Below are 26900 nucleotides of genomic sequence, written 5' to 3'. Positions count from 1 at the left end.
CCGCACAGACCCCCCGCACCGCACAGACCCCCCCCCCCCCCCTCGCACAGCACAGACGGATCAGGGCGTGACACATCTCTCCCATTTGTTCCCATTTTAAACAACACAAAAGATACTTGAGAGATTCACTATAACGTTGGAATGTTGTAAAGTGCTGCCCCACGCTGTCTGGTGTGGACACTCGGGTGAAGCCATTGAATAAAATTAATTACAAGGAAATACATATTTTTCTTTGCTTTTGAACCTGTTTTAAAACATGCTATAGTCCTCTATTTCTGGCCTGTACAGTTTGGACTATCCTTTTCGTAATGTATGAGACATCAAAACATCTTATAAAAACCTATTCACTTTACTGTCATTCTGAAAGGGATTTTCTGAATCAGCTGATGATTGTTGAAACAGAGCTCAAATTTAATGTCTAATTTTACAGATTATTATATTAATAACACTGCCATTAATACAAGGAATGAAAAGTGTTTTATGTCACTTGATTTTGGACAAGTAAAATGTTTGAATGTATTAAAATGTTACATTCCCATGACGCCCAAACGACGGTTGTAGTTTTAGGAGGTCGTAGTTAAATGTAAAATACTAACAAATAATAATACATGTAATATACTAATAAATACTAATTATAATACTAATAGGCAGACAAACGAAATAAGTATTTTATTAAATGAAGATTCTCACCAAGACAGGCAGACAGTCCAGACAGACAAACAGAACAGTTAGCTAGCTATACATTGCATAAGAAGAATATAGGCTATATTAAGAGAATGAAGGCAAATTTATGATGAACAATAACTTGGCCCAATCGATTACCTTAGAAACAATCCTCTTTGAACTGACGGATCTGAATAAATGGGTTGGATGGAGAGTAAATGGGTTGGATGGAGAGTAAATGGGTTGGATGGAGAGTAAATGGGTTGGATGGAGAGTAAATGGGTTGGATGGAGAATAAATGGGTTGGATAGAGAGTAAATGGGTTGGATGGATGTCTTCGATAGTCCAGCAATCGAATTGAAAGTCGTTCATATGCTAATAATCAAAATATTCTGCTTAAAAATACCTTGCATTCATTATTCTTAGAGAAGGTCAGAACAAGCTCCAAAGGAACCTGAATCTCCTGGCGCATGAAGGCTACACCTACAGATGGGAATAACAGACCGCAATTAAATCCTTCTGGAAGTGCACCGGATATAATTTTTTCGAATGCCGAGGGTGCATAACCCTCACTGTCGGGGTGGTATCCAAGTTATTTAGAGAACTCAACCATATCCTGGACTCGGATTCTGGTGCGAAAAGGTGATTCATGGACTGAAGTAGAGAAGACTGGAGACCCAGGAAGAAACCGACCAAGTTGTGGAAAGTGGTACACACGGCTTGCCTGCGTCTGTTTGGAGAGAAAATATATCATTTAAAACTGAAAACAAAACGTACAAACTAGATATACAATGCCTTCGGAAAGTATTCAGACCCCTTGACTTTTTCCACATTTTGTTACGTTACAGCCTTGTTCTAAAATTGATTAAATTGTTTTTTTCCCACCCATCATCAATCTACACACACTAACCCATAATGACTTGGAGGGCCTCTGACAGGGTGATAAAATAGACAGCCAAGTGGTAAACTGCATTTTGTTCTGAAGAAATGACAAAGCTAATGAACTTCACCACCAAAATGACTATACTAGTTGTATCTGCTTGGCTGGGGAATTAGTCTACTAGTTTATCAAACAGGGTATTTTTTCAATATAACTTTTCGCATTTAAACGTAACACACATTACCTGTCGTTGTTGATGAAGCCGTCTGTGTCAACAGGGCAGTAACTCGGGTCACTATCAGAGGCCTCATAATGGTGTGTCCTTTTCATAGGAGTCGAGGGTGACTGGCGACAACGGAGGAACTGTCACAAGGGTACTTGCGTCGTATGATTATGAGACTAATTCCATGCTTTACAGATGTAAACTGACTGACTCCAGATTGGATTAGATTCAGGCTATGACACTATGCAACCAACTGTGACATGTTTTACTATGGCCATTTGCTATGGCCCACTGTTGTAGTCAGACATGAGTTAGCTAGTACCACCATAGCTGCTTCCCAATATTTATTTGTGCCCTGGATGTGGGTTGTACCTCAGAGGCTAATGTGACGGTTACGTCTAAATTACACGAACTTAATAGTGACGTGGAAATACGACGACATTGCTACAGTAGGCAAATCATTAGTAGGAAACAACATTGCCATTTTATGTTGTCAAATGTACTTTAGAGAAATGGTAATGCCATTACTGTTACTAGCAAAATGTGTAAAAAATAGCTAGCAATGCTAACGTTAGCTAGTTAAAAAACGTGGTCATCCACTCAATTTTAGTTAGCTGGTTAAAGTTCAACTGCATCTAAAGTCAATCTGACAACATAACAATCATGACAAAAGGTTTTCCTACAAATTATTTGCCTTATTTTGAAATGTGTTTCCAAGAGATATCCGAGTTGTATTGAGGTAGGCTAATGTTACAACGTGTTAGTTATGCTAGCGATGATAGTGAAAATGATGTTAGACAGCTAGTTATGCTAGCGATAATAGTGAAAATGATTATCAAAATATACATTACCAGCAGTTTATGGTTTCGCTACCGGTATATTAAATAAAGTTAAATAACAAATATTCACCACCACTGGGGACCAACAAACTCCAACCACCTATACCGCATGGTAGGGAACTAGGGTCCAACAACAGAGCCTCATTCAATGGGAAGTGAAGTGGGTGGAGGGGTGATTTGCACATGGAGCTTGGTAAAAGGATGTATGAATTGTTTACATAATTGTAACCCAACCGTCATTTACTTGTTGTATTAAATTATCTTTTAGACGAGACTTTATGACCAAAATGATCCTTTTTACACTTTGTAGTCAATTTTGACACTACAGTCGTGGCCAAAAGTTTTGAGAATGACACAAATATACATTTTCACAAAGTCTGCTGCCTCAGTTTGTATGATGGCAATTTGCATATACTCCAGAATGTTATGAAGAGTGATCAGATGAATTGCAATTAATTGCGAAGTCTCTCTTTGCCATGCAAATGAACTGAATCCCCCAAAAACATTTCCACTGCATTTCAGCCCTGCCACAAAAGGACCAGCTGACATCATGTCAGTGATTCTCTCGTTAACACAGGTGTGAGTGTTGACGAGGACAAGGTTGGAGATCACTCTGTCATGCTGATTGAGTTTGAATAACAGACTGGAAGCTTCAAAAGGAGTGTGGTGCTTGGAATCATTGTTCTTCCTCTGTCAACCATGGTTACCTGGAAGGAAACACGTGCCGTCATCATTGCTTTGCACAAAAAGGGCTTCACAGGAAAGGAAATTGCTGCCAGTAAGATTGTACCTAATTCAACCATTTATCGTATCTTCAAGAACTCCAAGGAGAGCGGTTCAATTGTTGTGAAGAAAGCTTCAGGGCACCCAAGAAAGTCCAGCAAGCGCCAGGACCGTCTCCTAAAGTTGAATCAGCTGCGGGATCGAGGCACCACCAGTACAGAGCTTGCTCAGGAATGGCAGCAGGCAGGTGTGAGTGCATCTGCACGCACAGTGAGGTGAAGACTTTTGGAGGATGGCTTGGTGTCAAGAAGAGGAGCAAAGAAGCCACTTCTCTCCAGGAAAAACATCAGGGACAGACTAATATTCTGCAAAAGGTACAGGGATTGGACTGCTGAGGACTGGGGTAAAGTCATTTTCTCTGATGAATCCCCTTTCCGATTGTTTGGGGAATCCGGAAAAAGCTTGTCCGGAGAAGATAAGGTGAGCGCTACCATCAGTCCTATGTCATACCAACAGTAAAGCATCCTGAGACCATTCATGTGTGGGGTTGCTTCTCAGCCAATGGAGTGGGCTCACACACAATTTTGCCTAAGAACACAGCCATGAATAAAGAATGGTACCAACACATCCTCCGAGAGCAACTTCTCCCAACCATCCAGCAACAGTTTGGTGAATAACAATGCCTTTTCCAGCATGATGGAGCACCTTGCCATAAGGCAAAAGTGATAACTAAGTGGCTCGGGGAACAAAACATCGATATTTTGGGTCCATGGCCAGGAAACTCCCCAGACCTTAATCCCATTGAGAACTTGTGGTCAATCCTCAAGAGGCGGGTGGACAAACAAAACCCCACAAATTCTGACAAACTCCAAGCATTGATTATGCAAGAATGGACTGTCATCAGTCAGGATGTGGCCCAGAAGTTAATTGACAGCATGCCAGGGCGGATTGCAGAGGTCTTGAAAAAGGGGTCAACACTGCAAATATTGACTCTTTGCATCAACTTGATGTAATTGACACTTATGAAATGCTTGTAATTATACTTCAGTATTCCATAGTAATATCTGACAAAAATATCTAAAGACAATGAAGCAGCAAACTTTGTGGAAATTAATATTTGTGCCACTCTCAAAACTTTTGGCCACGACTGTACAATAAAGAAAGTTCAATGCATGGTGTGTGTATGCCTGTGTCGGCCAGCCTCAATGAATGGATTTACAGTGCAGTCGGAAAGTATTCAGACTCATTGACTTTTCCCACATTTTGTTACGTTACAGCATTATTCTAAAATGGATTCAATTGTTTTTTTCCCCCATCATCAATCTACACACAATACACCATTTTGACAAAGCAAAAAACATTTTTTTTTTTTTTATGTTTGCAAATGTATAAAATAAAAAAATGCAATATCACATTTACATAAGAATTCAGACCCTTTATTCAGTACTTTGTTGAAGCACCTTTGGCAGCGATTACAGCCTGGAGTCTTCTTGGGTATGACGCTACAAACTTGGCACATCTGTATTTGGGGAGTTTCTCCCATTCTTTTCTGCAGATCCTCTCAATCTCTGTCAGGTTGGATGGGGAGCGTTGCTGAACAACTATTTTCAGGTCTCTTCAGAGATGTTAGATTGGGTTCAAGTCCAGGCTCTGGCTGCGCCACTCAAGGACATTCAGAGACTTGTCCGAAGCCACTCCTGCGTTGTCTTGGCTGTGCTTAGGGTTGTTGTCCTGTTGGAAGGTGAACCTTCACCCCAGTCTGAGGTCCTGACCGCTCTGGAGCAGATTTTCATCAAGAATCTCGCTGTACATTGCTCTGTTCATCTTTGCCTCGATTCTGACTAGTCTCCCAGTCCCTGCCGCTGAAAAACATCCCCACAGCATGATGCTGCCACCACCATGCTTCACCGTAGGGATGGTGCCAGGTTTCCTGCAGACGTGATGCTTGGCATTCAGGCCAAAGAGTTCAAATCTTGGTTTCATCAGACCAGATAATCTTGTTTCTCATGGTCTGAGAGTCCTTTAGGTGCCTTCTGGCAAACTCCAAGTGGGCTGTCATGTGCCTTTTACTGAGGAGTGGCTTCCGTATGGCCACTCTTTCATAAAGGCCTGATTGGTGGAGTGCTGCAGAGATGGTTGTCCTTCTGGCAGGTTCTCTCATCTTCACAGAGGAACTCTAGAGATCTGTTAGAGGGACCATCTGGTTCTTGGTCACCTCCCTGACTAATGCCAGTCTCCCCTGATTGCTCAGTTTGGCTGGGCGGCCAGTCTTGGTGGTTCCAAACTTCTTCCACTTAAGAATTATGGAGGCCACTGTGTTCTTGGGGACCTTCAATGCTGCAGACATGTTTTGGTACCCTTCCCCAGATCTGTGCCTCGACACAATCCTGTCTTGGAGCTCTACCGATAATTCCTTCGAACCTCATGGCTTCGTTTTTTTCTCTGACATGCACTGTCAACTGTGGGACTGTCACGTTCGTCATAATGATTGGACCAAGATGCAGCGTGGTATGTTTCCATCCCTTTATTAGGATGAGAAAACTAAAAGAACAGAAACAATAAAGCGAACAAACAAAATGTGAAGCTCAAAATAGTGCTCGCAAGCAACTATACCTAGACAAGATCCCACAAAGCACAATGGGAAAATGGCTACCTAAATATGATCCCCAATCAGAGACTTACCACAGGTGGACTCCAATCAAGTTGTAGAAACATTTAAGGTTGATCAATGGTAACAGGGTGTACCTGAGCTCAATTTCGAGTCGAATAGCAAAGGGTCTGAATACTTATGTAAATAAGGTATATTTCAGTTTTTTAAATAAATGTATAATATTTATAAAAACCTGTTTTTGCTTTGTCATTATGGGGTATTGTGATGTCATTATGGGGTATTTTGTGTAGATTGATGAGAAACATTTTTATTTAATCCATTTTAGAATACAGCTGTAACGTAACAAAATGTGCAAAAAGTCAAGGGGTCTGAATGCTCTCCGAATGCATTGTAGATTATGATATCATGACAATCAATGACTCTTACCACAAAACCAGCCTGAAGCAGGAAGCACACTGGAGTCATGTAATTGCTTGGCTTTTTAAATGTCACCTACAATTCCATTTAATCCTTAACATTGTTGAGATAATAATATACCCAGAATGCATTGTGGCTCTGAAATGATGTTTTTTGCAGCACCATGAAAACATGAAGAAATTAACAATAATATTCAATTGCTGTCACGCTGTCACCTTAGAGAGCCTTTTTATGTCTCTATTTGGTTTGGTCAGGGTGTGATTTGGGGTGGGCATTCTATGTTTTGTTTTCTATGTTTCCTTATTTCTATGTTTTGGCCGGGTATCGTTCTCAATCAGGGACAGCTGTCTATCGTTGTCTCTGATTGGGAACCATACTTAGGTAGCCCCTTTCCCTCCTTTCAGTGTGGGTTGTTATCTTTGTTAGTGGCAATTATGCCCTGTAAGCTTTACGGTTGTTTTTCGTTTATTGTTTTGTTGGCGACATTTTAACAAATAAAAGAAAATGTACGCTTACTACCTTGCACCTTGGTCCGCTTCGGACGGTCTCCAGTCCGGAGCCTCCAGCAACGGTCTCCAGTCCGGGGCCTACAGCGACGGTCTCCAGTCCGGAGCTTACAGCGACGGTCTCCAGTCCGGAGCCTCTAGCGACGGTCTCCAGTCCGGAGCCTCCAGCGACGGTCTCCAGTCCGGAGCTTACAGCGACGGTCTCCAGTCCGGAGCCTCTAGCGACGGTCTCCAGTCCGGAGCCTCCAGCGACGGTCTCCAGTCCGGGGCCTCCAGCGACGGTCTCCAGTCCGGAGCCTCCAGCGACGGTCTCCAGTCCGGGGCCTACAGCGACGGTCTCCAGTCCGGAGCTTACAGCGACGGTCTCCAGTCTGGAGCCTCCAGCGACGGTCTCCAGTCCGGGGCCTCCAGCGAGGGTGCCCAGTCCGGGGTCGGCGATGAGGGTCCCCAGTCCGGGGTCGGCGACGAGGGTCCTCGCACCAGAAGTGCCACCAAAGTTGGGTGAGCCAGAGGTGGAGCGGGGTCTCCTTCTCGCACCTGAGCCGCCACCGCGGATAGATGCCCACCCAGACCCTCCCATATAGGTGGACAATTGCAGTAAGTGACCTGTGCTGAAACCTACAGCAGATCTCTGTTGTTTCTGCCAATACAAAGGACCTGTGCTGAAACCTACAGCAGAGCTCTGTTGTTTCTGCCAATACAAAGGACCTGTGCTGAAACCTACAACACAGATCTGTTGTTTCTGCCAATACAAAGGACCTGTGCTGAAACCTACAACACAGATCTGTTGTTTCTGCCAATACAAAGGACCTGTGCTGAAACCTACAGCAGAGCTCTGTTGTTTCTGCCAAGAAAAAGGATCTGTTCTGAAACCTACAACAAAGATATGTTGTTTCTGGCAACACTTGAATATAAAAGGACAGTCAAACACTGTTTAGGAAATGAAATGCAATCATAAAATCCAAACCATGCCTGGTAAACACACTTGCCAACTCCCTATAACACATTCCAACAGCACCTTCCAAATACCCTATAGCACATTCAGACACATCCAAGCCAACATTCTAGCATTGTACGGAACACTCAACCAACACTGAATCAGAGATGTTCAGTCAATCTCTCTAGTATTTTTCCTCAAACAGCATCACTCAACAAAACAAACGACCTAGTCTTTGAGAGATGGCACAACCACTTCTGGAGAATACCATGAGGTAATAAACTATATCAGGGGCGGACTTAGTGACCTGGAGGCCCAAGGCAGAATATATTCTGCAGGCCACCCCATGTCTATTTAACAAAATCACGACTACTGAATGAAGCTTCACATAACTGTTACAGTACACATCAGCATTAGCAGATCATTGCAGCAAGGGTTTCAGAAGTACTTGCATTATCATTGAAGTATGTATTTCAGAACAATTCTGGATCATGTTCTAACGTCACAGAATAATTCTGGATCATGTTCTAACCTCACAGAATAATTCTGGATCATGTTCTAACCTCACAGAATAATTCTGGATCATGTTCTAACCTCACAGAATAATTCTGGATCATGTTCTAACCTCACAGAATAATTCTGGATCATGTTCTAACCTCACAGAATAATTCTGGATCATGTTCTAACCTCACAGAATAATTCTGGATCATGTTCTAACCTCACAGAATAATTCTGGATCATGTTCTAACCTCACAGAACAACTCTGGATCATGTTCTAACCTCACAGAATAATTCTGGATCATGTTCTAACCTCACAGAATAATTCTGGATCATGTTCTAACCTCACAGAATAATTCTGGATCATGTTCTAACCTCACAGAATAATTCTGGATCATGTTCTAACCTCTCAGAATAATTCTGGATCATGTTCTAACCTCACAGAATAATTCTGGATCATGTTCTAACCTCACAGAATAATTCTGGATCATGTTCTAACCTTACAGAATAATTCTGGATCATGTTCTAACCTCACAGAATAATTCTGGATCATGTTCTAACCTTATAGAATAATTCTGGATCATGTTCTAACGTCACAGAATAATTCTGGATCATGTTCTAACCTCACAGAATAATTCTGGATCATGTTCTAACCTCACAGAATAATTCTGGATCATGTTCTAACCTTACAGAATAATTCTGGATCATGTTCTAACCTCACAGAATAATTCTGGATCATGTTCTAACCTCACATAATAATTCTGGATCATGTTCTAACCTCACAGAATAATTCTGGATCATGTTCTAACCTCACAGAATAATTCTGGATCATGTTCTAACCTCACAGAATAATTCTGGATCATGTTCTAACCTCACAGAACAACTCTGGATCATGTTCTAACCTCACAGAATAATTCTGGATCATGTTCTAACCTCACAGAATAATTCTGGATCATGTTCTAACCTCACAGAATAATTCTGGATCATGTTCTAACCTCACAGAATAATTCTGGATCATGTTCTAACCTCTCAGAATAATTCTGGATCATGTTCTAACCTCACAGAATAATTCTGGATCATGTTCTAACCTCACAGAATAATTCTGGATCATGTTCTAACCTTACAGAATAATTCTGGATCATGTTCTAACCTCACAGAATAATTCTGGATCATGTTCTAACCTTATAGAATAATTCTGGATCATGTTCTAACGTCACAGAATAATTCTGGATCATGTTCTAACCTCACAGAATAATTCTGGATCATGTTCTAACCTCACAGAATAATTCTGGATCATGTTCTAACCTTACAGAATAATTCTGGATCATGTTCTAACCTCACAGAATAATTCTGGATCATGTTCTAACCTCACATAATAATTCTGGATCATGTTCTAACCTCACAGAATAATTCTGGATCATGTTCTAACCTCACAGAATAATTCTGGATCATGTTCTAACCTTAACAATATAGGTAAGTACAAGTACTACGTACATATTTAACAATATAGGTAAGTACAAGTAAGTGCTACGTACATATTTAATAATATAGGTAAGTACAAATAAGTAGCAGCTTATTACTGTGTAAATCATTTTAACGACACTCTGTTTTGAAGTAATACCCAAGAAACACCAATGAACATACACCATGTTTCTCTCTCTTTTGTTTCTATGTCCTTTACCTTGAGTTCGTATGTCTGTTCAAAGTATACTGAAGTGGTGTCTGTTTCCACATAGAAACAAATGTAGTTAATTGTGAGCACATTTTTCACAAAAACAAGCAAACAATGGTGCATAGAGATGGAGGAATTCAGAAATGACGTCATTGTTTTTAGCCCTGCCCACAGTTTGTATACTATGAGCTGCAACATGGTTCAATTTGCCCACAGATTTTATACTATTTCAAAAATATATATTTCACCTTTATTTAACCAGGTAGGCCAGTTGAGAACAAGTTCTCATTTACAACTGCGACCTGGACAAGATAAAGCAAAGCAGTGCGACACAAACAACAACACAGAGTTACACATGGAATAAACAAACATACAGTCAAAAATACAATAGAAAAATCTATATACAGTGTGTGCAAAAGAAGTAAGATTAGTGAGGTAAGGCAATAAATAGGCCATAGTGGGGAAATAATTACAATTTAACAATTAAACACTGGAGTGATAGATGTGCAGAAGATAAATGTGCAAGTAGAGATACTGGGGTGCAAAGGAGCAAAAAAATTAAATATATATATTGGGATGAGGTAGTTGGGTGGGCTATTTACAGATGGGCTACGTACAGGTGCAATGATCTGGAAGCTGCTCTGACAGCTGGTGCTTGAAGTTAGTGAGGGAGATATGAGTCTCCAGCTTCAGGGATTTTTGGCGACGAATATGTGATAGACTGCATCCAATTTGCTGAGTAGAATGTTGGAGGCTATTTTGTAAATGACATCGCCGAAGTCAAGGATCGGTAGTTTTGCAAGGGTATGTTAGGCAGGATGAGTGAAGGAGGTTTTGTTGCGAAATAGGAAGCCGATTCCAGATTGAGCTGCAACATGGTTCAATGTGCTAGTAAAGTTTTTATACTATGGGCTGCAACATGGTTCAATGTGCTAGTAAAGTTTTTATACTATGGGCTGCAACATGGTTCAATGTGCTAGTAAAGTTTTTATACTATGGGCTGCAACATGGTTCAATGTGACAGTAAAGTTTTTATACTATGAGCTGCAACATGGTTCAATGTGCCAGTAAAGTTTTTATACTATGGGCTGCAACATGGTTCAATGTGCTAGTAAAGTTTTTATACTATGGGCTGCAACATGGTTCAATGTGCTAGTAAAGTTTTTATACTATGGGCTGCAACATGGTTCAATGTGCTAGTAAAGTTTTTATACTATGGGCTGCAACATGGTTCAATGTGCCAGTAAAGTTTTTATACTATGGGCTGCAACATGGTTCAATGTGCTAGTAAAGTTTTTATACTATGAGCTGCAACATGGTTCAATGTGCTAGTAAAGTGTTTATACTATGGGCTGCAACATGGTTCAATGTGACAGTAACTCAGCACAATCTACTTTTTCATTTGTTCAAATTGCCGGAGTTTTGTTCAGAATCATGAAGAGCTAGCATAACAAATGTGAATTATATACATTTCTGTGAATGTGAAAATTATTTTTACATTAACTACATGCAACAAATCGTTTCCACATGGCATATAAAGCATGCAAATATGACTGAAAAGAATGACTGAATATATTCCAGTCAAAAGCTGTCATAGAAGATTACTAGCAAAAAGCTAATTGACTTTCAGAAATGGCAAGACATTTGAACATTTAATTTGACTGAAAAAGTGTCTCAAAATAAAGAGTATACACAATGATTCATACATGTAATGTTTCCACAACCATATTACCTCATAAGAAAGCAATATCTTAACACTTGAAAGAGATACATACATTCTGCACAACATTAACCTAAATTACAAGTAAAGTGGGAGCTAGCATGTTATGTCAATGGAAATTCATTAGCCTAATTAGCCTATCAGTAATTCCAACATAAAACACTGCTTTTACCAACGAAGCAAGTCCTTAACTCTCGACATCAAAAGGCACCCATAGTTACCCACAGAGTGTCACGCCCTTAGAGATCCTTTTTATGTCTCTATTTTGGTTTTGTTTAGGGCGTGAGTTGGGGTGGGCATTCTATGTTTTGTGTTTCTATGATTTTCTATTCTATGTTTAGTTGCCTGTTCTGCACTAGCCATAGTTGCTTCACGGTTCGTTTTGTTTAGTTCTGTTCAGTGTTCTCTCTTTTATTAAAGAGTTATGTTCGCTTACTACGCTGCATTAGACGACCGTGACACAGAGATATCTTTTCCAAACCTCGGTGAGAAACAATGGTGGAGGTTGTGACGTCAACAACCATGATCATGCTCTTTCATTTAATTTACAGTAAGATAAGGGCATTTTAGCTTGAGTCAGTTTTATCCCCCTATTGCGTGGTAATGTGTGACATTTTCGGTACATTTTGGTCATCAGAACTCTGAACAAGAGAGCTCGGTTTGTTGTTTTTGTTAAGTTGTGACAGTGTTTCCTGACAAAGAATGGTTTGTATACTTGTTGATCCTGACAGATCTAGCTGGAACTGCATGGTATAGCTACCAAAGTTAGTCGAAGTTGCCACCTAAAGCTGCCAAGGACAGTGTTTCCCTAGTGTAGGTGAAAGATCTTTTAAACCAACAAAAATCCTTCTACAAGGAGCCTTTACAACAGCAGGCGAATGGCTTTAGGAACTTGGTCCAAATATTGGTGGATACAACGAACGAAAGAACGGACGATCTGACCACAGAGTTCCGGGACCTGAACATCAGTTTGTATTTCTTCCAAGGAGAGCTTGATGAAACAGGGCTGCAAAAAGACGACAACTGGTCCACGAGAAACGACATCAGCACTGTCTGTGAATCTATGTTAACAATGACAGGGAAAACAGGATTCTCTACTATAGAAGAACAATCAAGGTGAAATAACATTGTTGTGGATGGAATCCCAGAGTCTCCACATGAGATGGAAATAAGTACAAAAAAAAAAAGGAAAATGATCGATGAAAAGCCAGAGGCCAAAAGTGCTGATCTCAGCCATGAAAGCTGCCAGAGAGCACGGGGACATTGCTTCCATCTGCTGTGACAGGCAAATTGTCCACCTGGTGAGACTAGCTCACTTACACTCACAAGTTGAGATGCAGTGTCTTAGACCGCTGAACCAGGGTCTGTAGTGACGCCTCTAGCACTGAGATGCAGTGCCTTAGACCGCTGAACCAGGGTCTGTAGTGACTCCTCTAGCACTGATATGCAGTGCCTTAGACCGCGGCGCCACTCGGGAGACCAAAGGGGCCCTATGGAGAGGTGTTGCTGTTTATATTCAGAGGCATATTCCCGTCAAGCTTAGAGAGGATCTAATGTAAAATGTTATTGAAGTGCTATGGTTGCAGGTTCACCTGCCTCAGCTCAAGCCCATTCTTTTGGGGTGTTGCTATAGGCCACCAAGTGATAACAGTCAGTATCTGGATAATATGTGTGTATGTGATGTTAATTAGGGATAGGCATCCCGTCAACGGGACAGTTGTAAATCATGCAGCGCATTGTGTCACGATCGCAGATGTTAGAGACACAACAAATGTCGGTACATAGAAGTGTCTTATATCGGCTGAAAGCTTAAATTCTTGTTAATATAACGGCACTGTCCAATTTACAGTAGCTATTACTGCGCAAAAATGCCATGCTATTGTTTGAGGAGAGCTCCTAACAACAAAACACTTTTTTCACCGGGAAATGTTTGATAAATTTACATTTACATTTAGCAGACGCTCTTATCCAGAGCGACTTACAAATTGGAAAGTTCATACATATTCATCCTGGTCCCCCCGTGGGGAATGAACCCACAACCCTGGCGTTGCAAGCGCCATGCTCTACCAACTGAGCCACACGGGCCTCTGAAGGTAAAATGTGTACTTACATTCTGAAATCTTGCTCTGATTTATCATCCAAAGGGTCCCAGAGATAACCTGAAGTGTAATTTTGTTGGATAAAATCCTCTTTCATATCCTAAAAAAGTCCATATAGCACGCGCGATCGATTTTGTATTTCCACTAGTTCAATTTGCAAAGAAAGGAATCTGTGATACTCTAAACCCTAAACGTTGTTTCAACCAGTCAAATCACGTTCGTATGTATTCCTCAGAGGTCCTAGAACGTAACAAGACATCGCTATATCATTAGGGGTGTAGTATATCCTATAGGACACCATATTCGGTCAGAGAGCGACGCCCTAATGGCACGCCGAGGACGAGGGCGGTCTTCACTTGATCAACTGTAACTTTGTCAAATAAGCACCAATCGTGGTCAAGCAAAGCTAGCTAGATAGCCAATGAGCTGGGCTTTACGGGAAACCCCATATATGTTGCAAAATGTAGTTGCTAACCTTGTGCGACAGCATGCCTTTTCCTTTTGGACAAATATTATAAGAATATGGAGAGTTATAAAGTTATAAAAACTGGGTGTTTTGCAAATGTTGAACTTATAATATGGCTACTAATACTGGAAAAGCTCAATCAAAGTCCAAGTATACAGATTTGACGATATTCTTGTAGAAAAGAAATGTAAATTTCTCCTTCACGATTTGCCCAAATGTACCTTGATGACTTCACACTAAATGTCATGTAGTTTGCTCACACTTCAATTTATCCGTCTGACACTTTTCACATACACTTCTGCCATCTTGTGGACACCATCGGAATTACAACCAGAGTGATGGCTAGATGTGGGACCTTTCTATTGCATTTCAAAGATGGTAGGAAAAAAACGGTTGGTTTTTTCTTTGTATTTTCTTCTACCAGATCTAATGTGTTATATTCTCCTACATTCAATTCACTTTTCCACAAACTTCAAAGTGTTTCCTTTCAAATGATACCAAGAAAGTGCATATCCTTGCTTCAAGACCTGAGCTACAGGCAATTAGATTTGGGTATGTCATTTTAGGCGAAAAAAAGAAAAGGGGGCTATCCCTAAGAAGAATATATTTTTTGTCTATTTCCTGAATATTGACTGGTTTTCATCAAGATGTCGCTGAAGAGGAAGCTTCTCACTGTAACCAGTAATCTGGTTCAAGTTATTAATCAATCTACCAGGGTGTTTACAAACACAACAGGAACAAGATCATCCACATGTATCAATCACATTTTTACTAATAATGCCGAACCAAGTTCTAAAGCTGTATCCGTACCCATTGGATGCAGTGATCACAAAATAGTGGCTATATCCAGGAAAGACAAGGTTCCAAAAGCTGGGCCTATAATAGTGTATAAGAGATCATACAAAACGTTGTAGTGACTCCTATGCTGAAGCTGTGAAAAAATATTTGTTCTGCTGTGTTTAATGAAGAGCTGCACTTAATGCATTTATGACATTGTTTCTTTCACTTATTACAGTTATTATTAGTTACTTATAAGAATGTTAAGAATATTAAGAAATGTACTGTTTGAACTTTTAAGGTCCCTTGAATAGATGAGAAAAGTTGTATAGTTGAGAGAGTTAAAGCATGAAAAAATCTACACAGAACACCCCATAACAACAAATCAAAAACAGGTTTCTAGAATAAAAAATAAAATTAAAATGAAATATCACATCAACATAAGTATTCAGATCCTTTACTCAGTACTTTGTTGAAGCACCTTTGGCAGCGATTACACCCTTGATTCTTCTTGAGTATGACACCACAAGCTTGGCACACCTGTATTTGGGGAGTTTCTCCCATTCTCCCAAGTCCAGGCTCTGGCTGGGTCACTCAGGGACATTGAGACTTGTCCTGAAGCCAATCCTGCTTTGTCTTGGCTGTGTGCTTAGGGTCGTTGTCGTGTTGGAAGGTGAGCCTTCGCCGCAGTCTGAGGTCTGGAGCACCCTGGAGCAGGTTTTCATCAAGGATCTCGCTGTACTTTGCTCCATTCATCTTTCCCTCAATCCTGACTAGTCTCCCAGTCCCTGCTGCTGAAAAACATCCCCACAGCATGTGCTGCAACCACCATGCTTCACCGTAGGGATGGTGCCAAGTTTTCCTCCAGACGCTTGGCGTTCAGGCCAAGGAGTTTGATATTGGATTCATCAGACCAGAATATTGTTTCTCACGGTCTGAGAGTCCTTTACGTGCCTTTAGGCAAACTCCAAGCAGGCTGTCATGTGCCTTTTACTGAGGAGTGGCTTCCGTCTGGCCGCTCTACCATAAAGGCCTGATTGGTGGAGTGCTGCAGAGATGGTTGTCCTTCTGGAAGGTTCTCCCATCTCCACAGAGGCACTCGGGAGTTCTGTCAGAGTAACTATCGGGTACTTGGTCACCTCCCTGAGTAAGGCTCTACTCCCCCAATTGCTCAGTTTGGCCAGGCGGCCAGCTCTTCTATTTAAGAATGATGGAGGACACTGTGTTCTTGGGGACCTATTTTCAATTTGTCATTATGGGGTATTTTGTGTAGATTGATGAGAAAAAAAATGTATTTAATCAATTTTAGAATAAGGCTGTAACGTAACAAAAATGTTGAAAAGGTGAAGGGGTTCACATACTTTCCGAATGTACCAGTCAAATGTTCGGACACACCTACTCATTCAAGGGTTTTCCTTTATTTTTTTACTATTTTCTACTTTTTAGAATAATAATGAAGACATCAGAACTATGAAATTACACATATGGAATCATGTAGTAACCAAAAAAGTGTTAAACAAATGAAAATATATTTGATATTTGAGATACTTCAAAGTAGCCACCTTTTGCCTTGATGACAGCTTTGCACACTCTTGGCATTTCTCTCAAAAATATGTTTATAATTCATTATAATTATGTAATGAAAATAATGTAATCTTCTGATAATAGACTGGTGTTGATAAGAAAGATAGAGGTGCTGGTGCTGAGCACGGATGGACAGGAGGAGGTACTTTACTCACAGCTGGAGAAGATGAGTGGGCAGGAGTGTTCGTCCATGGGGAAGTTATGCAGCTGTAACTGGCACTCTGCATTTATGGTCAGCCTGGAAAAAAGAGATTGAGAGACAAAGAGACAGACAGGACAGACAGGACAGACAGGACAGACAGGACAGACAGACAGACAGACAGACAGACAAAAAAACAGACAGAGAGATTTTAATTAATCAAAATGGAAACATTTTACATTTGGTTTGAAAATAAAAAGGAAATAGAGAAATAGAGATCTCAACAGAGAAAAATATCCTGTGTGCTACCTACACTGAATGTACAAAACATTATGAACACCTTCCTATAATAACTCTAATACTAACACTAACCCTAACCCTTCCTAATATTGAGTTGAACATCAAGAACACCTTCCTATTGAGTTGAATATTAGAACACCTTCCTATTGAGTTGAACATTAAAAACACCTTCCTATTGAGTTGAATATTAGAACACCTTCCTATTGAGTTGAACATTAGAACACCTTCCTATTGAGTTGAATATTAGAACACCTTCCTATTGAGTTGAATATTAGAACACCTTCCTATTGAGTTGAACATTAGAACACCTTCCTATTGAGTTGAACATTAGAACACCTTCCTATTGAGTTGAATATTAGAACACCTTCCTATTGAGTTGAACATTAAAAACACCTTCCTATTGAGTTGAATATTAGAACACCTTCCTATTGAGTTGAACATTAGAACACCTTCCTATTGAGTTGAATATTAGAACACCTTCCTATTGAGTTGAACATTAGAACACCTTCCTATTGAGTTGAACATTAGAACACCTTCCTATTGAGTTGAATATTAGAACACCTTCCTATTGAGTTGAACATTAGAACACCTTCCTATTGAGTTGAACATTAGAACACCTTCCTATTGAGTTGAACATTAGAACACCTTCCTATTGAGTTGAACATTAGAACACCTTCCTATTGAGTTGAATATTAGAACACCTTCCTATTGAGTTGAACATTAAAAACACCTTCCTATTGAGTTGAATATTAGAACACCTTCCTATTGAGTTGAACATTAGAACACCTTCCTATTGAGTTGAACATTAGAACACCTTCCTATTGAGTTGAATATTAGAACACCTTCCTATTGAGTTGAACATTAGAACACCTTCCTATTGAGTTGAACATTAGAACACCTTCCTATTGAGTTGAACATTAGAACACCTTCCTATTGAGTTGAATATTAGAACACCTTCCTATTGAGTTGAACATTAGAAAACCTTCCTATTGAGTTGAATATTAGAACACCTTCCTATTGAGTTGAATATTAGAACACCTTCCTATTGAGTTGAACATTAGAACACCTTCCTATTGAGTTGAACATTAGAACACCTTCCTATTGAGTTGAACATTAGAACACCTTCCTATTGAGTTGAATATTAGAACACCTTCCTATTGAGTTGAACATTAGAACACCTTCCTATTGAGTTGAACATTAGAACACCTTCCTATTGAGTTGAACATTAGAACACCTTCCTATTGAGTTGAACATTAGAACACCTTCCTATTGAGTTGACATCAAGAACACCTTCCTATTGAGTTGAACATCAAGAACACCTTCCTATTGAGTTGAACATTAGAACACCTTCCTATTGAGTTGAATATTAGAACACCTTCCTATTGAGTTGAACATTAGAACAGCTTCCTATTGAGTTGAACATTAAGAACACCTTCCTATTGAGTTGAACATTAGAACACCTTCCTATTGAGTTGAACATTAGAACACCTTCCTATTGAGTTGAACATTAGAACACCTTCCTATTGAGTTGAATATTAGAACACCTTCCTATTGAGTTGAACATTAGAACACCTTCCTATTGAGTTGAACATTAGAACACCTTCCTATTGAGTTGAACATTAGAACACCTTCCTATTGAGTTGAACATTAGAACACCTTCCTATTGAGTTGAACATTAGAACACCTTCCTATTGAGTTGAATATTAGAACACCTTCCTATTGAGTTGAACATTAGAACACCTTCCTATTGAGTTGAACATTAGAACACCTTCCTATTGAGTTGAATATTAGAACACCTTCCTATTGAGTTGAACATTAAGAACACCTTCCTATTGAGTTGAACATTAGAACACCTTCCTATTGAGTTGAACATTAGAACACCTTCCTATTGAGTTGAACATTAGAACACCTTCCTATTGAGTTGAATATTAGAACACCTTCCTATTGAGTTGAACATTAGAACACCTTCCTATTGAGTTGAACATTAGAACACCTTCCTATTGAGTTGAACATTAGAACACCTTCCTATTGAGTTGAACATTAGAACACCTTCCTATTGAGTTGAACATTAGAACACCTTCCTATTGAGTTGAATATTAGAACACCTTCCTATTGAGTTGAACATTAGAAAACCTTCCTATTGAGTTGAATATTAGAACACCTTCCTATTGAGTTGAATATTAGAACACCTTCCTATTGAGTTGAACATTAGAACACCTTCCTATTGAGTTGAACATTAGAACACCTTCCTATTGAGTTGAACATTAGAACACCTTCCTATTGAGTTGAATATTAGAACACCTTCCTATTGAGTTGAACATTAGAACACCTTCCTATTGAGTTGAACATTAGAACACCTTCCTATTGAGTTGAACATTAGAACACCTTCCTATTGAGTTGAACATTAGAACACCTTCCTATTGAGTTGACATCAAGAACACCTTCCTATTGAGTTGAACATCAAGAACACCTTCCTATTGAGTTGAACATTAGAACACCTTCCTATTGAGTTGAATATTAGAACACCTTCCTATTGAGTTGAACATTAGAACAGCTTCCTATTGAGTTGAACATTAAGAACACCTTCCTATTGAGTTGAACATTAGAACACCTTCCTATTGAGTTGAACATTAGAACACCTTCCTATTGAGTTGAACATTAGAACACCTTCCTATTGAGTTGAACATTAGAACACCTTCCTATTGAGTTGAACATTAGAACACCTTCCTATTGAGTTGAACATTAGAACACCTTCCTATTGAGTTGAACATTAGAACACCTTCCTATTGAGTTGAACATTAGAACACCTTCCTATTGAGTTGAACATTAGAACACCTTCCTATTGAGTTGAACATTAGAACACCTTCCTATTGAGTTGAAATTAGACACCTTCCTATTGAGTTGAACATTAGAACACCTTCCTATTGAGTTGAACATTAGAACACCTTCCTATTGAGTTGAATATTAGAACACCTTCCTATTGAGTTGAACATTAGAACACCTTCCTATTGAGTTGAACATTAGAACACCTTCCTATTGAGTTGAATATTAGAACACCTTCCTATTGAGTTGAACATTAGAACACCTTCCTATTGAGTTGAACATTAGAACACCTTCCTATTGAGTTGAACATTAGAACACCTTCCTATTGAGTTGAACATTAGAACACCTTCCTATTGAGTTGAACATTAGAACACCTTCCTATTGAGTTGAATATTAGAACACCTTCCTATTGAGTTGAACATTAGAAAACCTTCCTATTGAGTTGAATATTAGAACACCTTCCTATTGAGTTGAATATTAGAACACCTTCCTATTGAGTTGAACATTAGAACACCTTCCTATTGAGTTGAACATTAGAACACCTTCCTATTGAGTTGAACATTAGAACACCTTCCTATTGAGTTGAATATTAGAACACCTTCCTATTGAGTTGAACATTAGAACACCTTCCTATTGAGTTGAACATTAGAACACCTTCCTATTGAGTTGAACATTAGAACACCTTCCTATTGAGTTGAACATTAGAACACCTTCCTATTGAGTTGACATCAAGAACACCTTCCTATTGAGTTGAACATCAAGAACACCTTCCTATTGAGTTGAACATTAGAACACCTTCCCATTGAGTTGAATATTAGAACACCTTCCTATTGAGTTGAACATTAGAACAGCTTCCTATTGAGTTGAACATTAAGAACACCTTCCTATTGAGTTGAACATTAGAACACCTTCCTATTGAGTTGAACATTAGAACACCTTCCTATTGAGTTGAACATTAGAACACCTTCCTATTGAGTTGAACATTAGAACACCTTCCTATTGAGTTGAACATTAGAACACCTTCCTATTGAGTTGAACATTAGAACACCTTCCTATTGAGTTGAATATTAGAACACCTTCCTATTGAGTTGAACATTAGAACACCTTCCTATTGAGTTGAACATTAGAACACCTTCCTATTGAGTTGAACATTAGAACACCTTGCTATTGAGTTGAACATTAGAACACCTTCCTATTGAGTTGAATATTAGAACACCTTCCTATTGAGTTGAACATTAGAACACCTTCCTATTGAGTTGAATATTAAAACACCTTCCTATTGAGTTGAATATTAAAACACCTTCCTATTGAGTTGAACATTAGAACACCTTCCTATTGAGTTGAATATTAAAACACCTTCCTATTGAGTTGAATATTAGAACACCTTCCTATTGAGTTGAACATTAGAACACCTTCCTATTGAGTTGAATATTAGAACACCTTCCTATTGAGTTGAATATTAGAACACCTTCCTATTGAGTTGAACATTAGAACACCTTCCTATTGAGTTGAATATTAGAACACCTTCCCATTGAGTTGAATATTAGAACACCTTCCTATTGAGTTGAACATTAGAACACCTTCCTATTGAGTTGAACATTAGAACACCTTCCTATTGAGTTGAATATTAGAACACCTTCCTATTGAGTTGAACATTAGAACACCTTCCTATTGAGTTGAATATTAAAACACCTTCCTATTGAGTTGAATATTAAAACACCTTCCTATTGAGTTGAACATTAGAACACCTTCCTATTGAGTTGAATATTAAAACACCTTCCTATTGAGTTGAATATTAGAACACCTTCCTATTGAGTTGAACATTAGAACACCTTCCTATTGAGTTGAATATTAGAACACCTTCCTATTGAGTTGAATATTAGAACACCTTCCTATTGAGTTGAACATTAGAACACCTTCCTATTGAGTTGAATATTAGAACACCTTCCTATTGAGTTGAATATTAGAACACCTTCCTATTGAGTTGAATATTAGAACACCTTCCTATTGAGTTGAATATTAGAACACCTTGCTATTGAGTTGAACATTAGAACACCTTCCTATTGAGTTGAACATTAAGAACACCTTCCTATTGAGTTGAATATTAGAACACCTTCCTATTGAGTTGAATATTAGAACACCTTCCTATTGAGTTGAATATTAGAACACCTTCCTATTGAGTTGAACATTAGAACACCTTCCTATTGAGTTGAACATTAGAACACCTTCCTATTGAGTTGAATATTAGAACACCTTCCTATTGAGTTGAACATTAGAACACCTTCCTATTGAGTTGAATATTAGAACACCTTCCTATTGAGTTGAACATTAGAACACCTTCCTATTGAGTTGAACATTAGAACACCTTCCTATTGAGTTGAACATTAGAACACCTTCCTATTGAGTTGAATATTAGAACACCTTCCTATTGAGTTGAACATTAGAACACCTTCCTATTGAGTTGAATATTAGAACACCTTCCTATTGAGTTGAATATTAGAACACCTTCCTATTGAGTTGAACATTAGAACACCTTCCTATTGAGTTGAACATTAGAACACCTTCCTATTGAGTTGAACATTAGAACACCTTCCTATTGAGTTGAACATTAGAACACCTTCCTATTGAGTTGAACATTAGAACACCTTCCTATTGAGTTGAACATTAGAACACCTTCCTATTGAGTTGAACATTAGAACACCTTCCTATTGAGTTGAATATTAGAACACCTTCCTATTGAGTTGAATATTAGAACACCTTCCTATTGAGTTGAACATTAGAACACCTTCCTATTGAGTTGAATATTAGAACACCTTCCTATTGAGTTGAATATTAGAACACCTTCCTATTGAGTTGAACATTAGAACACCTTCCTATTGAGTTGAACATTAGAACACCTTCCTATTGAGTTGAACATTAGAACACCTTCCTATTGAGTTGAACATTAGAACACCTTCCTATTGAGTTGAACATTAGAACACCTTCCTATTGAGTTGAATATTAAAACACCTTCCTATTGAGTTGAATATTAGAACACCTTCCTATTGAGTTGAACATTAGAACACCTTCCTATTGAGTTGAATATTAGAACACCTTCCTATTGAGTTGAATATTAGAACACCTTCCTATTGAGTTGAACATTAGAACACCTTCCTATTGAGTTGAATATTAGAACACCTTCCCATTGAGTTGAATATTAGAACACCTTCCTATTGAGTTGAACATTAGAACACCTTCCTATTGAGTTGAACATTAGAACACCTTCCTATTGAGTTGAATATTAGAACACCTTCCTATTGAGTTGAACATTAGAACACCTTCCTATTGAGTTGAATATTAAAACACCTTCCTATTGAGTTGAATATTAAAACACCTTCCTATTGAGTTGAACATTAGAACACCTTCCTATTGAGTTGAATATTAAAACACCTTCCTATTGAGTTGAATATTAGAACACCTTCCTATTGAGTTGAACATTAGAACACCTTCCTATTGAGTTGAATATTAGAACACCTTCCTATTGAGTTGAATATTAGAACACCTTCCTATTGAGTTGAACATTAGAACACCTTCCTATTGAGTTGAATATTAGAACACCTTCCTATTGAGTTGAATATTAGAACACCTTCCTATTGAGTTGAATATTAGAACACCTTCCTATTGAGTTGAATATTAGAACACCTTGCTATTGAGTTGAACATTAGAACACCTTCCTATTGAGTTGAACATTAAGAACACCTTCCTATTGAGTTGAATATTAGAACACCTTCCTATTGAGTTGAATATTAGAACACCTTCCTATTGAGTTGAATATTAGAACACCTTCCTATTGAGTTGAACATTAGAACACCTTCCTATTGAGTTGAACATTAGAACACCTTCCTATTGAGTTGAATATTAGAACACCTTCCTATTGAGTTGAACATTAGAACACCTTCCTATTGAGTTGAATATTAGAACACCTTCCTATTGAGTTGAACATTAGAACACCTTCCTATTGAGTTGAACATTAGAACACCTTCCTATTGAGTTGAACATTAGAACACCTTCCTATTGAGTTGAATATTAGAACACCTTCCTATTGAGTTGAACATTAGAACACCTTCCTATTGAGTTGAATATTAGAACACCTTCCTATTGAGTTGAATATTAGAACACCTTCCTATTGAGTTGAACATTAGAACACCTTCCTATTGAGTTGAACATTAGAACACCTTCCTATTGAGTTGAACATTAGAACACCTTCCTATTGAGTTGAACATTAGAACACCTTCCTATTGAGTTGAACATTAGAACACCTTCCTATTGAGTTGAACATTAGAACACCTTCCTATTGAGTTGAACATTAGAACACCTTCCTATTGAGTTGAATATTAGAACACCTTCCTATTGAGTTGAATATTAGAACACCTTCCTATTGAGTTGAACATTAGAACACCTTCCTATTGAGTTGAATATTAGAACACCTTCCTATTGAGTTGAATATTAGAACACCTTCCTATTGAGTTGAACATTAGAACACCTTCCTATTGAGTTGAACATTAGAACACCTTCCTATTGAGTTGAACATTAGAACACCTTCCTATTGAGTTGAACATTAGAACACCTTCCTATTGAGTTGAACATTAGAACACCTTCCTATTGAGTTGAACATTAGAACACCTTCCTATTGAGTTGAACATTAGAACACCTTCCTATTGAGTTGAATATTAGAACACCTTCCTATTGAGTTGAATATTAGAACACCTTCCTATTGAGTTGAACATTAGAACACCTTCCTATTGAGTTGAACATTAGAACACCTTCCTATTGAGTTGAACATTAGAACACCTTCCTATTGAGTTGAACATTAGAACACCTTCCTATTGAGTTGAACATTAGAACACCTTCCTATTGAGTTGAATATTAGAACACCTTCCTATTGAGTTGAACATCAAGAACACCTTCCTATTGAGTTGAATATTAGAACACCTTCCTATTGAGTTGAACATTAGAACACCTTCCTATTGAGTTGAACATTAGAACACCTTCCTATTGAGTTGAATATTAGAACACCTTCCTATTGAGTTGAACATTAGAACACCTTCCTATTGAGTTGAACATTAGAACACCTTCCTATTGAGTTGAACATTAGAACAACTTCCTATTGAGTTGAACATCAAGAACACCTTCCTATTGAGTTGAATATTAGAACACCTTCCTATTGAGTTGAACATTAGAACACCTTCCTATTGAGTTGAATATTAGAACACCTTCCTATTGAGTTGAACATTAGAACACCTTCCTATTGAGTTGAACATTAGAACACCTTCCTATTGAGTTGAACATTAGAACACCTTCCTATTGAGTTGAATATTAGAACACCTTCCTATTGAGTTGAACATTAGAACACCTTCCTATTGAGTTGAATATTAGAACATCTTCCTATTGAGTTGAACATCAAGAACACCTTCCTATTGAGTTGAATATTAGAACACCTTCCTATTGAGTTGAACATTAGAACACCTTCCTATTGAGTTGAACATTAGAACACCTTCCTATTGAGTTGAATATTATAACACCTTCCTATTGAGTTGAACATTAGAACACCTTCCTATTGAGTTGAACATTAGAACACCTTCCTATTGAGTTGAACATTAGAACACCTTCCTATTGAGTTGAACATCAAGAACACCTTCCTATTGAGTTGAATATTAGAACACCTTCCTATTGAGTTGAACATTAGAACACCTTCCTATTGAGTTGAATATTAGAACACCTTCCTATTGAGTTGAACATTAGAACACCTTCCTATTGAGTTGAACATTAGAACACCTTCGTATTGAGTTGAACATTAGAACACCTTCTTATTGAGTTGAACATTAGAACACCTTCCTATTGAGTTGAATATTAAAACACCTTCCTATTGAGTTGAACATCAAGAACACCTTCCTATTGAGTTGAACATTAGAACACCTTCCTATTGAGTTGAACATTAGAACACCTTCCTATTGGGTTGAATATTAGAACACCTTCCTATTGAGTTGAACATTAGAACACCTTCCTATTGAGTTGACATCAGGAACACCTTCCTATTGAGTTGAACATTAGAACACCTTCCTATTGAGTTGAACATCAAGAACACCTTCCTATTGAGTTGAACATTAGAACACCTTCCTATTGAGTTGAACATTAGAACACCTTCCTATTGAGTTGAACATTAGAACACCTTCCTATTGAGTTGAACATTAGAACACCTTCCTATTGAGTTGAATATTAGAACACCTTCCTATTGAGTTGAATATTAGAACACCTTCCTATTGAGTTGAACATTAAAAACACCTTCCTATTGAGTTGAACATTAGAACACCTTCCTATTGAGTTGAATATTAGAACACCTTCCTATTGAGTTGAACATTAGAACACCTTCCTATTGAGTTGAATATTAGAACACCTTCCTATTGAGTTGAATATTAGAACACCTTCCTATTGAGTTGAACATTAGAACACCTTCCTATTGAGTTGACATCAAGAACACCTTCCTATTGAGTTGAACATTAGAACACCTTCCTATTGAGTTGAACATTAGAACACCTTCCTATTGAGTTGACATCAAGAACACCTTCCTATTGAGTTGAACATTAGAACACCTTCCTATTGAGTTGCACCCCCCTTTTCCCTCAGAAGAACCTCAATTCGTCGGGGCATGGCCTGTCTATCAATAATTACAAGCCACCTGGTCTGACACCTTGGGTGGTATATTACTGAGGATCACAGTGGACGACCTCGCCACACCTATTTGTTATCTCTTCAATCTAAGCCTACAGGTCCAGTCTCTTGACAACAAGGTAGACGAAATTCGAGCAAGGGTTGCCTTCCAGAGAGACATCAGAGATTGTAACATTCTCTTTTTCACGGAAACATGGCTCACTCGGGATACGTTATCAAAGTCGGTACAGACACCTGGTTTCCTCACGCATCGCACCGACAGAAACAAACATCTCTCTGGTAAGTAGAAGGGCGGGGCCTTATGATTAACGAGTC

At 38.6% G+C, this 26900-nt stretch overlaps 1 protein-coding gene across 1 annotated transcript in view; it reads right to left on the bottom strand.

The window, feature by feature from the left end:
- Nucleotides 1-26900, bottom strand: part of LOC139541691 (gamma-aminobutyric acid receptor subunit gamma-3) — a 440844-nt gene that overhangs the window by 58709 nt on the left and 355235 nt on the right. Inside the window, exon 5 of the mRNA XM_071346627.1 lies at nucleotides 16771-16853. Within this exon, the coding sequence (XP_071202728.1) occupies nucleotides 16771-16853 (83 nt within the window). The remainder of the gene's footprint in view (nucleotides 1-16770; nucleotides 16854-26900) is intronic.

Source organism: Salvelinus alpinus, chromosome 16, assembly GCF_045679555.1.
Source record: "Salvelinus alpinus chromosome 16, SLU_Salpinus.1, whole genome shotgun sequence".
In the NCBI taxonomy this organism is placed as follows: domain Eukaryota; kingdom Metazoa; phylum Chordata; class Actinopteri; order Salmoniformes; family Salmonidae; genus Salvelinus; species Salvelinus alpinus.
This window is presented reverse-complemented; position numbering and strand designations above follow the sequence as displayed.